Below are 12,201 nucleotides of genomic sequence, written 5' to 3'. Positions count from 1 at the left end.
AAAAAAAAAAAAAAGGAGTGAAAAACATTAGATAGTTGTTGCTGCACAAGTCGTGCACTAGACGCTGATTGGGAATATTATTTTCCACAAAAACGGGACCCACCTGAAAGAGAATGAATTAGTAAGAAGCACGGCACGGCAGTCGTTGGCACTTTTTGTGGGACCCTCTTTTTCATTTGTCGGGTTCGTATTTAGAGACATGATTCAGTCGTTTGGGGGAGCAATTGCTCTGTGATCAATTTCTTTCCCTTTACCAAAAAAAAAAAAAAACAGAAAAAAAAAAAAAAAGATACAATTTATTTTCCACCATGTTTATTTTGTGGTTTCCTTCCTCATTTTAGTCTATTGGTGATAATTCCTTCTTTGAAAAAATGAGTGTTCAGAGGAGAAAGTTTTGGGATTAAATCTTATCATATCACGGTGTGTGATGATGAATGTGCGTAAAAATATGTGATCATTGGCCCTACTAATACCCTGGTCATATTGAGTAGTAGCTCAATATGATAAACTAGCCAAAAAAAAAAAAATTGCAGAACGGACATATTTCAATTAGGGTTATGTTAGTAAAAGCGCTCCCTCTCTCTCTCTCTCTTTCTTGCTCTCCAACCTCCTAATGTAAAGTTTGAGGGCATTGGAGGGACCCTATGAAATAAAGTTGTCCTTTACTTGCATGACAACCAATAATGCACTAACATATACAGCGACTTTGAGACCATGACGCGAAAGCAAATGAAACCCATCAAATGGACTAATGACCCACCCTTGACTCCGAGGGGTTTGGAGGGTCTCTAGGGTATTAGGGTCCAATATAGGAATATTATCGACCGTGTATCATAAGGGATTAGATATTTATGGTCATTAATGGTTGAACACACCATTGCATGGGTTTCAACTTTATCTTTACAAGTCAAGCAAAGCTAAGGACAACATCATTTGATCTTCACGGCAACAGGATGAGATGATAATCTTCCAAAGATTGCATATGTTGTCATATCTCTAGCAAGATCCACCAATGTCAACTAAGAAACTCATCTTGAGGGTCAATATCTAAACAAAACCAGAAAATATAGAAGAGGTTATAAAATAGAAACAACACAATACAGGAATATGAGTCGTGAAGTCTAGTGAAAGCAAATGACGTAGAGTGGAAGGAGTTGACTGAGTCCATTAAGTTGTAATATTCGTGGCAGCCAATCACTCACCAGAATTCTCAAACTCATGTATTCAGTTGTACCACCATCATAGGGCTTACCAAGGATTTAGTTATCGGAATGTATTGATTTTGGTAGATATTGATATGATATCAATTTGAGATTGGTTATATCTATTCGGATCGATCAATATTATTCTTATTTTTTCATAAAATTTAGATTTTTTAACAATTTTACTTCTGATATCAATACGACACTTGATCCTAGATCGGCTAGGTATTAGAATCGATCTCAGTCGATACCAATATGATATGACTGATACCTAAAACCATGGAGCTCACTTAACCAACTGATAACACTATTGTTGTTCATCTCTCACCCAACCAGCATTCTAAACTCATGTCTTTGCTAAATCTTGACCAAAGCTTATTTACCCTTTACTTTGCTACGTTGGAAGTATTCCAAAATAAATATAAGTAGACAAACCATGTCGATTATGTTCACGATAAAAAACCAAATATGGCATCAAGTAGGGATTTCAATCGGTCAGGATGGGCTAGTCTCGGCCAAATTCTAGGGCTGCATCATAAACGCTTGTTTAGCTAAACTGGCTTAGCTAGAGTGGACATGGTACGATTTATAATTAAGCTGGCTCGGGCTATAATTGGATTGCAATAAACGGGTCTTAGTCGGGCTACGGACTTGTTTATTCCTAAATGGGCATTAAACAGGTTCTAAATGGGCCTTCTTAACTTGTAAGCAATAGTTGAAGTACTCAAGTTGACAAGCTTAGTTCCATTGAAAGCACAATTCTACCTTAAACATATTTTGCAAACCTAAAATTAATTCACCACCACAATTACATAAATTTAATTATCTATTTTTAAGGACACTTGTTTATCGATCAATTTCTTGTTCATCTTAAAAATTGATTGGTGGTATTTTTGCTTTACTGTTCAATTTTATTGATGGTAAAATGAGAATTTCAAGTAGTATTAAAGGGGTCGAACTAGATTGGGCTTAAAAGAGTCGATTCAAGTTGGGTTCATAAATGTGTCGGGTCAGTTGGACATCCATCGAACTAGGTGATTGCACTGTGTACTACCTGTTTATAAACATGTCAGGTTTGATGCTCTGGACCAGCTCGATTAATAAACATGTCGGGCTCAATCCAGCCTCCCGATGCAGGACTAAAATTGAGACAAGTGAAAATGCATTGAGAATCTCTCTCTCTCGCTCTCTCTCTCCTCACCAAATATCTGAGTTTTTCTAATTTGCAGGTTTTGTACTTTGTCGAAGTTCTGAACTATATTTGTTTCTAAGGGCGTCATGCGTCTCTCTTTTAGGTACGTCTCTCTCTCTCTTGCTTCCTATTTCTGTATTTCTCCCTCGATTATCCTCTTTCTCACTGAACTGTTCCTTCTCGGCTCTACCTCTCCAAGACTGATGGCTGTTGGTCCTGGTAGACAAGTTAATTTTTGAGAGAGAGAGCAAGGAAGTGACGTGTCATGGCCCTGAATCTTATGATTACCAGAAGAACCTCCCAATATGCCTATCTGCTTCCCCCATTTCCAGCCAAACTGCAAATATTGGCGCATTCAAATAATATCTCGCCTGAAATCATCACCCAGACTTTTAAATTTGGGAAACCGTTTTCTTCCTCATCAGCTTTGACTCTAGATTTCTTGGATGAAGAAAACTATAGCGGCCTTGATTTCGATATGTACTATTCCTCTCTATTAGATAATTCAACCCATAAAGCCCATCTACTCCAAATCCATGCTCAGCTTATCGTGTCCGGATTGCAAGAAAGCAACTTTTTAGCTACGAAATTCGTTCACGCAAGCTCAAATATGGGGGAAATTCATTATGCCCGTGAGTTGTTCGAGAAAATTCCTGAACCGAATATCTTCTTGTATAATTCGATCATAAGGGGTTATTCTAGGAACAGTTTGTTCGGTGATGCACTTGATATGTATTCAAGAATGCAGTCCCGAGGGGTGAGCCCAGATAGGTTCACTCTACCTTATGTGCTCAAAGCTTGCAGTGGACAATCAGCCCTCAAAATGGGTTTTCGGATTCATGCCCAGATTTTCAGACATGGGTTTGAATCGGATGTGTTTGTGCAGAATGGTCTTGTGGCATTATATGCCAAGTGTGGAGAGATCAACAGGGCTAGAGCTGTATTTGACGGATTATGTGATAGAACAATTGTTTCTTGGACTTCAATCATTTCTGGGTATGCCCAGAACGGACAGCCTTTGGAAGCTTTGAGAATTTTTAGTGAAATGAGACAGCAGGATGTGAAACTAGACTGGATTGCTCTTGTGAGTGTCCTTAAGGCTTACACTGATGTCGAAGACTTAGAACCGGGTAAATCTGTGCACGGTATTGTCATTAAAATGGGGCTAGAAATGGAACCGGACTTACTCATTGCACTTACATCTATGTATGCAAAATGTGGGGAAGTAACAGTTGCTAAATCTTTGTTTGATCAAATGGAGATGCCAAATGTAATTCTGTGGAATGCAATGATATCTGGGTTTGCAAAGAATGGTTATGCTGATGAAGCTGTGGAGGTTTTTCGTAAGATGACCTACAAGGGCATCAAAGCAGACTCTATCACTGTACGTGCTGTGATTTCAGCCTGTGCCCAAGTAGGTTCACTTGATTTAGCACGACTGATGGATGAGTACATTGATAGAACTGAGTACAGAAACGATGTTTTTGTTAATACAGCCCTTATTGACATGTACGCAAAGTGTGGAAGCATAGAGTTTGCACGAAAAGTATTTGATAACACTCCAGATAAAGATGTCGTGGTCTGGAGTGCCATGATTGTGGGGTATGGCTTGCATGGTAGAGCTCGCGAAGCCATTGATCTTTTCAATTTGATGAAGCATGCCCGGGTGGAACCGAATGATGTAACCTTTCTTGGACTCCTCTTGGCATGCAATCATTCAGGCCTTGTACAAGAAGGTTGGGAGTATTTTTACCGTATGCAACAAGACCATGGGATCGTGCCTCGGCACCAACACTATGCTTGTGTGGTTGATCTTCTTGGCCGTGGAGGTTATTTAGATGAGGCTTATAAATTCATCGCAAACATGCCTATTGAACCAGGTATCACTGTGTGGGGTGCCCTCTTGAGTGCATGCAAGATCCATCGCCATGTTTCACTGGGAGAATATGCTGCAGAACGTGTTTTCTCATTAGACCCATTAAATGCAGGGCACTATGTGCAGCTTTCAAATCTATATGCTTCACTCAGGATGTGGGACCGTGTAGCGAAGGTCCGAGTACTGATGAAAGAGAAAGGACTCAGTAAAGATCTCGGCTATAGTATGATTGAGTTAAATGGTAAGCTTCAGGCCTTCCGGGTTGGAGACAAGTCACACCCAAGATCGAAGGAGATCTTTTTGGAGCTTGAGAGGCTAGAGAGGAAGTTGAAGGAGGCTGGATTTGTTCCAGACACAGGCTCTGTCATGCATGACTTGAACCATGAAGAAATAGAGTATACTCTTTGTAATCACAGTGAGAGGCTAGCCATTGCTTATGGCCTTATCAGTACACTTCCTGGAACAACTCTTAGGATAACAAAGAATCTCCGTGCATGTGTTAACTGTCATTCAGCGGCCAAGCTTATATCTAAGATTGTGAACAGGGAGATAGTTATTCGGGATGCAAATAGATTTCATCACTTCAAGGATGGATTATGCTCCTGTCGAGACTATTGGTGAGAAGGTGGGTTTAACCGTAAGTTCACGTCAACTATGGAGCAGCTTCAAGCCTGACAAAGCAGCTTGTAGTGCTCCGATAAGAAACAGAGAACAGAAAACAAATTGAGAAAAGGTGCAATGTTTCTTTTTGTGGAAAGTTGGAAGGGAAGGTGCAAAGCAGCTTGTAGTGCTCCGATAAGAAACAGAGAACAGAAAACAAATTGAGAAAAGGTGCAATGTTTCTTTTTGTGGAAAGTTGGAAGGGATTTAATGGTCAGCATCTGAATGTCTGAAACATTGACCGAGTATGTGTAGCTGATCGATCTGATAGAGAAGCAAGTCATAGAATTTGCAGTTGTTATATCAATGCTTGATTAATACGTGCCCTTGTTGGAATCCCATGTATAAGTTGCCTATCAAAATCCACCATCCTAAGAATGGGCATTCCGTGTTTGGGGGAAAGAAGAACAAAATGAAAGGAAAAGAGAAAGAAAAGTTGAGTTGCCGGTGATGGTCCACCTCAAAAGGACCCAACTCTTGAAATCCCTTCTTCATCTCCCACTTTGCTTGGTTCACAGTTGGGTTCGGTGCTACACAATCCCACCTGTGAAGACTAAGCCCTGTTTTTGGAATTAAACCTCTGGTGTTATTCTAGATATGTTGAAGGAAGTTCGACAGGATTCAAGGACGACTGTTCAGTCATTGTTGCTTCACTTCTGCTGTTATACAGAATGAACATCAACAATTCACCAGGCTTCCGGACGATTAGAGGGGCCTTTTAGCTAAATTTTGTAACTGAATTCTGTTCTTATTTATTTAGTTTTAGATCGGAAGATTCTGTTCTTTATTTTGTTATAGCTGAAAGTCTAATGCTTCATCCTTCAAGTCAGTTCCCTTTCCTCTCCCTTTCCATAACCCATCGACGAATAAAGTAGGTGTATGAAAATGTGCATCACTTCTCCCATTACATCGACGAAATCCCACCTTCCCCTGAAATCTACTTCTTCAATGATCCAAATCTTGATTGCTCGTTTTCTCCCATCTTCTATTCCAATATCTTGGAGCTTAGGTCTCAAAACGGAGATGAAGAGGTGACCATAGATGTTGATGGAACCAAGTAGATGGAGCTCCGGAAATTGAAAAGACAACAGGCTGAGGGGGTGTTCTGGGTTCACAGTGGAGGAGAAAGAGAGGAGAGGGAGCTGCTGCAGGAGTCATGGTGTAGGGAGAGAAGGGAAGTGGAGGAAGTGACGAGTCTAGCAGCAAGAGTGGCCGTGAAGCTCTCATCCTAAATGCTGGGAACTGGAACTGATGAATATGGTAGAAATCAATTGATGGTTCATATCAACTTCCATGTCAGATTTATTTCTATAATTAAAGGACATGAGAATAAGTTGGCAACGTATCTATAATGGCACTACCACCCTAGGTTTGAAACTTTCACTTCCCTTCCATTTTATATCTCCCTTTCAGCCAAATGGAGCTGGAGCCAAGTCAGCCTACAGTTTTCAGATCCATGCGGAATGAAAGCATATCAAATAGATAATCCAGAACATTGGATTGTGGACACAATGTTAAAATTGGGAACCATTAAAATGGTTTTACCTTAAAATTTATATTAAAAGAAAAGATCAAGATGCAGGTAATTCTTTTGATTTCAAGACATGGACTCAATTCGTAACTCAATTTCAATTGACAATCTTGCAACGGCACCATTCTGGATGACTCTCCACACTGGTGACAGTTTGCAACCTCAAATATGTACATCATCGTCAACCTATGGATTGATAGCACCAAATTTCCAAGCCTAATGTGGATCGAAAATCTACGGATGACACAATTCAAGATGACTATTTATGACTTTTCACAAACTGAAAAAATCTTCAATCATCCTCAAAACTCTGGCTGCAAGAGTCCTTGGATTTCCTTGCCAGTGTCAGTTAAACAATCTAGTTGTGGCTCCACTCTGTACTTCTCTACTTACAACAGTTCGCAACCTGAACTATGTAAATCATCTTCAAACTCTGCAGTAGGATATGGCAGCAGCAATCCATGAAGCTGACCCAAGGCATTGGAGGGGGTCTGGATGCAAGGCAACACCAAGAAGGCATGTAGGCAATGTCTTGACACCTATGCTTAGAACTCAATCCAAAATCCCAGATCCTCTATTCCGTGTTCTTTTTATCCTTCATGTTAGCCTCTTAAATGGGATAGAAATACAAACACTAGGATAGCCTAGTGGCGGCAATTTCAGCTTGAAGAGCTGGCGCCCAAGGGAGGAGGTCGTGGGATCAAACCCTGTCGTACGCATTGTGTGTGTGGGTGTATGCGTGTAGGTATACCCATCCGTGTGTGGGTGGGTGTGTGCGTGTAGGTGTACCCATCCGTGGGGTGTAGGCGTACCCATCCATGGGTTGTCCAGATGATTAGGGCGAATTGGAGATTGTGTGGATAGGCACACGATTTCATGTTCGATTCTCCATCTGTGCATTTGCGATTTAAGTAAAAACTGTGGCGATGCATTGCTACGCTAGTCTCCCCGAGGATTAGTCGAGGTGCGCGTAAACTGGCCCAGACACCTTGATTAACAAAAAAAAAAATGGGGTAGAAATAAGAATCTACAGGGTTCTTGACTAAAATACACAGGCAAAGAACACAACTCTGTATTCTTCAACATACTCTCAATTGCCAAAACTTCCAGACCATCCTGCTAGTTAGTCATAGTGAAGAAGATGAAACCAAACTGGTATCGGGACAAGCAATCAAGAAAAGCAACTGGACCTCATAGGTACTGATGATCACAACCCAGATCATACTTTTTGGGTGGTAACCTGACAAGAAACATCAATGCCTGTACTAACTGATGGTTTTGGAGAGGCTTCAATGTCTTTGCAGTCTTTCCTTAATTTCATATCAGATTTATTATCTTTAGCATCCTGACTTTCAGATCTCCTGTGGCCCCATTTCTTGCCTATTTTTGGCCTTCTGCCTGTAATGGCAATGGCAATATCGTTTGGGAAGAGGTCTCGCAGCACAAATGCATGGATGACAGTGGAGATGAGCAGAGCTGTAACTGTGAAGGTCGAAACACCTGAGAGAATGACTGATAGCGACTGTGTCACTAGATTAGTGACTTCATTTGAGTACCTGATGGTGGCAATTGAAGCCCCAGTCATTGGGAAAGTGTAAGCCCACCATGCAATTGAGAACCTGTGACAGGGTGATACAAATGTGCATCAGAAAGGTAGCCCCAACATAGAAATGGGTGGAAGAGCAGAGCTCACTAGAAAAAAATCACATCTTACTTGAAACCTCGGAAGAAATTAATCCGAACAGCCTGCGAAACCAGGACAAAGAAAACACAAAAAATCAAGTATGTTTTATGGAATCATTCAAAGAAAAAATAACAATAAACCAAAACCAACAGGGCTTGGTGATGTAATCAAACCAGTCTCTAGGTATTAGTCATAGATATCTCCTGGTAGAGAAACTAACCAGAGAGAAATAAAGGAATAGAGCAATGAAGTATGCAAGCCTTGACCCATAATCAAATGCTCCTTGAATCCTTGCCCATGCCATAGAAGCAACACTGGGTGCAGCAACAAAGAGAAAAAACACCGGATGTAGCTCCTTTGGCAGTGTCTCATTTGTTGGAAGTCTTTGGTAGAGAGTTACAAATAGGACCACATAATGAGCCAATCCAATGGCAAAAAAGAAGATAGGCCCTTCCTTCAGCCCCATAGATGCACCCAGCAATGCCCCCACGAAATTACCAACAATGGCTAGATGGTTTGAAGGATTGGCCACCTTTGAGAGCCTTCGCTGACCCCCTGACATCCACTGTCCATAGATTTTAAGCCCAAGGCAGAAGATTGGGATCATGAGAATGTACCAGAGGAAAGCGTGCAGGTCTTTGACGAGTGTGGGTGGGACTCCAAGAGCTAAGAACAGTAATGCTATCCATGGTGCAAAGAAAAAGTTAACACGGATAGGGTGGTAGTACTCACGGCGGACTGCTTCAAAGTAAAGTATGACTTTCAGAAGATAGATGAAGAAAACAATACTTATAAGAACAACAGAGATACACCAAAGGAAAAGGTTTACAGTCAGGCTTATGTGGAGGAATTTAGTGGATGCAGAAGTAGCCAGGCTTTTCCACAGGATGGCTTGGCTACTGACTCCAAGGCAGATACCAAATGAAGATATTGGGTAACGGAGAAGGAAAGGCCACTTCTTGTCTTCTGGAAGCACCGACTCCTCTGAATCCTGAAAAGAATGGATAAAATTAGCCATTGTTTATTTTTGTTTTGCCAATTTGGAATAGCTTCCATCTGTCATAGTGAAAATTAAAACCTAAAGCATTAGGTTTTGTTAACTCCATTCATCGCTCACTGTTGAATGGTGAAGAACATTGCCAAATAAGGTCCAAAGTGTATGCAATGTGCATACATTTTACCTCATATCTAATATTAGTTGGCATATACGGGCACTTTACCAGAGATGTGCTAAGCTTATTGCATCCTAGTCACAAACAGAGCCCTTCATTAGACTCTTCTACTCCACTCAAACTCAACTAAGCCTTACCCAACCACTAAGTGTTGGCTATATGAATCCTGTTCTGCAATTCCACTCTATACTGGGCCATATCTACAGTCAAAATCACAAGCAATCATGTTTTTTCTCACTACTTCAACTGAAACCATTCATTCCTTCTTTTCTCTTCAATATAATATTTTTTAAATCAATATCAGGATTGTAGTTTTATATGTTGCGTTACGTATAAGTAAATGCAATTAGTCATTGGTCTGAAAAACATAAATGATTAAAGAAGAAAAAATCTGAATGACGGTGTAAATGCTTGACTGAGAAAAAAAAAACACAAAGATAAGAACACATACCCTAAGCATATCCAATTCAGGTCCTTCTAAGGCATCGAAGTACCGATCCACAGGTAAAGCCTGATTCTCAGGATTCTTAGCACTGTCGTCTGGTTTAGGTTTAGTAGGCTTTCCCCGGAAATGTGTTATCTGCCTCTCAAGTTTCCCAGACCAAGTTTTAAAAGAATCATAATTTCTGCCATTGAGCTTATCAATCCTTGGGTTCTTTCCTTGCTGGCCAGAGAAATTGGAGAATTTTCCAGTTGAAACTGCTTCAACATTTGGACTACTTGATTGCAGAGGCTGAGAATGATACTTTTCCTGTTTAAGTTGTTCAGTGCCAACAGCCATAGCAGGAGGTTCTACAATCCCATTATTGACACTTGCTCCTTCTCTATCCCTGAAGAGAACTCTTTTTGTACTTCCTAAGTGATGCCCAAAAGGGGAAGGCAGCATGCTGGTAGAGATAGAATGAATCTCTTTGGAGTTGAAAGCTGCAGATGCATACAAGGGGCTCTGGCAAGCAGTCGCTTGCGTTCGCTGTACAAACAAATAAATAGTGAGAAAACAAAAGTTCAACACCAAAAGCTTTTTCATTAACACTAGCCTTGCTGAGGTTAAACATGGTACTAGGAAATAAATGTAATGGCCTAATCCTTAATAAAGGTATAACTTACTTTAGTTACTACATGATCAAGTGAAGGACTGGAAGTTGGGATCCCAGTTCGTTGAACCTGAGGATTTGGGCTACCACTCTCTTCAATATTATCAAATCCAGCTACTGTTTTGGATGCTAAGCATTTGAAAAGAGATGGGAGTTCTTCAGCCGAATCCTGCTCTGCTGAAGCTAGATGTGTGCCGTTTTCCATGATCTACCAACCACACCTATATGCAAACATTTTTGGTCATACAGAGCTCATTAAATAAATTTTATGAAGAAAGAAAGGAAATGTCATGAAGAAGGCTCAAACAGGACAATAACAGACGTATCACTATATCAGTGCAATTTTGGTGTAGCTACATTACAAACAACTTAATTTCTATAAAAAATGTAGCTTATTAACTTCAACCGAAAACCCTTTCATTAGAAATACAAGCCACTAAGACAAAAATAACACACACCCATTCCACTCCCACCACCTAAACAAGCAACCTCACAGAAAGATAAAAGAAAAGAAAGGAACACATACAAGGCTTCAAACACTAGGAATTTTCAAAATTGGGCTTCCGGGCACAGATTTAAGGGTATATTTGATGGGTTGAAGGGAAATTTGTGGGTTCACCAAAATATCCCAAAAAAAAGGACTGGTAATACAGGTATCGGACTACACAAGGAATTAAATATTTAGTACAATATAGAGGATTGAACTGTGATAATTGAAAAGGTAACGATTGATGAACCAAGTGCCTGAAAAACCATAGTAAAGTAACCAATCTGAATTCATACCACATTCACTAAAGGTAAACCCTGCTCAAACAAGAGTATTCACAAACCAGAAATTGTCTCTTTCATCATTTGGCAAGCAGTTGTTTCTATTTCTCAACAGGGTATTTATGGAGATGCAACGGAGAAGATAATTCTCCTAGGTTCTCACAAGAATGCCACCCAGAAAAGATAGAGATTGGTTTTTTTTGGGGGATGGGGGGATGGGGAGGGAAAGGAACATAGCATGATACCATAGAACATTCCTATGTTTCAAAACAATAAAAATAGAAGGAGAACAGGAGGGAGGGAAGAAAATAACTGAATTATTTACAGAAGGAAGATCTGTGAGTAGGAACTCATTATCTTGCCTGGCTTAATCAACCTGGTTTAATTATGTTAGAAAGGACTACGATCCAACCATTTAAGGTCAACTCCGTCAACCTAATATCCCAAAGTGACTCAAATATACATATATATACATTTAAGTCTGGGCATGCAATTTCCAAAAAAAAATCTTTCAAACAGACAACAAATCTGGATATTAAGAACCATACCGGGTTGAATTCTATCAATACCTTTTCCTATAAGCCTCACAATTTGCTAAGAATTTCCATCTTATATTACAACAAACAATATGATGCAAGTAAATGACTTCCAGACTGGTATTGCTTGATGCAGTGTTCTGAATGACCAAATATTTATTTCATATTAGAAGTTCAGAAGAGCAAATATAAGCATAGAGTACAAGACATATGACTAATCCTATCAAAGCCAAGGCAAAAATCCTAACCTCCAAACTAACACTCCCTCTCCTTCAACCAACAGAAATAAACCAAGAAATCAATTGCAGAATTCCATATATGATTTTAGTGAAAACAACCAAAGGGGTATGTTCTTCTGAGATAGGAACACAGCCCAAGTTAAAATATAAGATGGTCTAGGTACACAACCAATATCAAACAAATAGACATGACAACAAGTTTTCCAGACAGAGAAAGCAATAGGAATAAACTAATACACATGCAACA

General features: G+C 40.0%; 2 protein-coding genes across 4 annotated transcripts; one reads left to right on the top strand and one right to left on the bottom strand.

Annotated features, from left to right (window-relative positions):
* Positions 1–2,349: 2,349 nt before the first annotated feature.
* Positions 2,350–5,759, top strand: LOC122059455 (pentatricopeptide repeat-containing protein At3g12770). Its single transcript, XM_042622242.1, has 2 exons — positions 2,350–5,003; positions 5,102–5,759. The coding sequence occupies exon 1, from the start codon at positions 2,660–2,662 to the stop codon at positions 4,889–4,891; it is 2,232 nt and encodes a 743-aa protein (XP_042478176.1). The 5' UTR covers positions 2,350–2,659; the 3' UTR covers positions 4,892–5,003; positions 5,102–5,759.
* Positions 5,760–7,454: 1,695 nt separating this feature from the next.
* LOC122059456 (S-type anion channel SLAH2-like) lies at positions 7,455–12,147 on the bottom strand. Of its 3 annotated transcripts, XM_042622245.1 has the most exons (7): positions 11,964–12,147; positions 11,749–11,855; positions 10,425–10,632; positions 9,769–10,287; positions 8,366–9,136; positions 8,176–8,207; positions 7,455–8,080 (listed from the first exon to the last, which is right to left on the bottom strand). In XM_042622245.1, the coding sequence occupies exons 3-7, from the start codon at positions 10,614–10,616 to the stop codon at positions 7,681–7,683; spliced, it is 1,914 nt and encodes a 637-aa protein (XP_042478179.1). In that variant the 5' UTR covers positions 10,617–10,632; positions 11,749–11,855; positions 11,964–12,147; the 3' UTR covers positions 7,455–7,680. The 3 variants fall into 3 exon arrangements, with proteins under 3 accessions (XP_042478179.1, XP_042478178.1, XP_042478180.1); XM_042622244.1 differs by lacking the exon at positions 11,749–11,855; XM_042622246.1 differs by lacking the exons at positions 11,749–11,855; positions 11,964–12,147 and adding an exon at positions 11,195–11,339.
* Positions 12,148–12,201: the final 54 nt, after the last annotated feature.

This window comes from Macadamia integrifolia, chromosome 13 (genome assembly GCF_013358625.1).
Source record: "Macadamia integrifolia cultivar HAES 741 chromosome 13, SCU_Mint_v3, whole genome shotgun sequence".
In the NCBI taxonomy this organism is placed as follows: domain Eukaryota; kingdom Viridiplantae; phylum Streptophyta; class Magnoliopsida; order Proteales; family Proteaceae; genus Macadamia; species Macadamia integrifolia.
The sequence above is the reverse complement of the archived record's forward strand: the minus strand, read 5'-3'. Positions and strand labels throughout refer to the sequence as shown.

Bases quoted from the DNA above. Each gene is read 5' to 3' on its own strand.
- LOC122059455 (XM_042622242.1), top strand. From the start codon at position 2,660: ATGGCCCTGAATCTTATGATTACCAGAAGAACCTCCCAATATGCCTAT.
- LOC122059456 (XM_042622245.1), bottom strand. From the start codon at position 10,616: ATGGAAAACGGCACACATCTAGCTTCAGCAGAGCAGGATTCGGCTGAA. The intron at 9,137-9,768 runs GTATGTGTTCTT...CATTCTTTTCAG, and splicing joins CTGAATTGGATATGCTTAGG to GATTCAGAGGAGTCGGTGCT. The intron at 8,081-8,175 runs GTAAGATGTGAT...ACCCTGTCACAG, and splicing joins AATTTCTTCCGAGGTTTCAA to GTTCTCAATTGCATGGTGGG.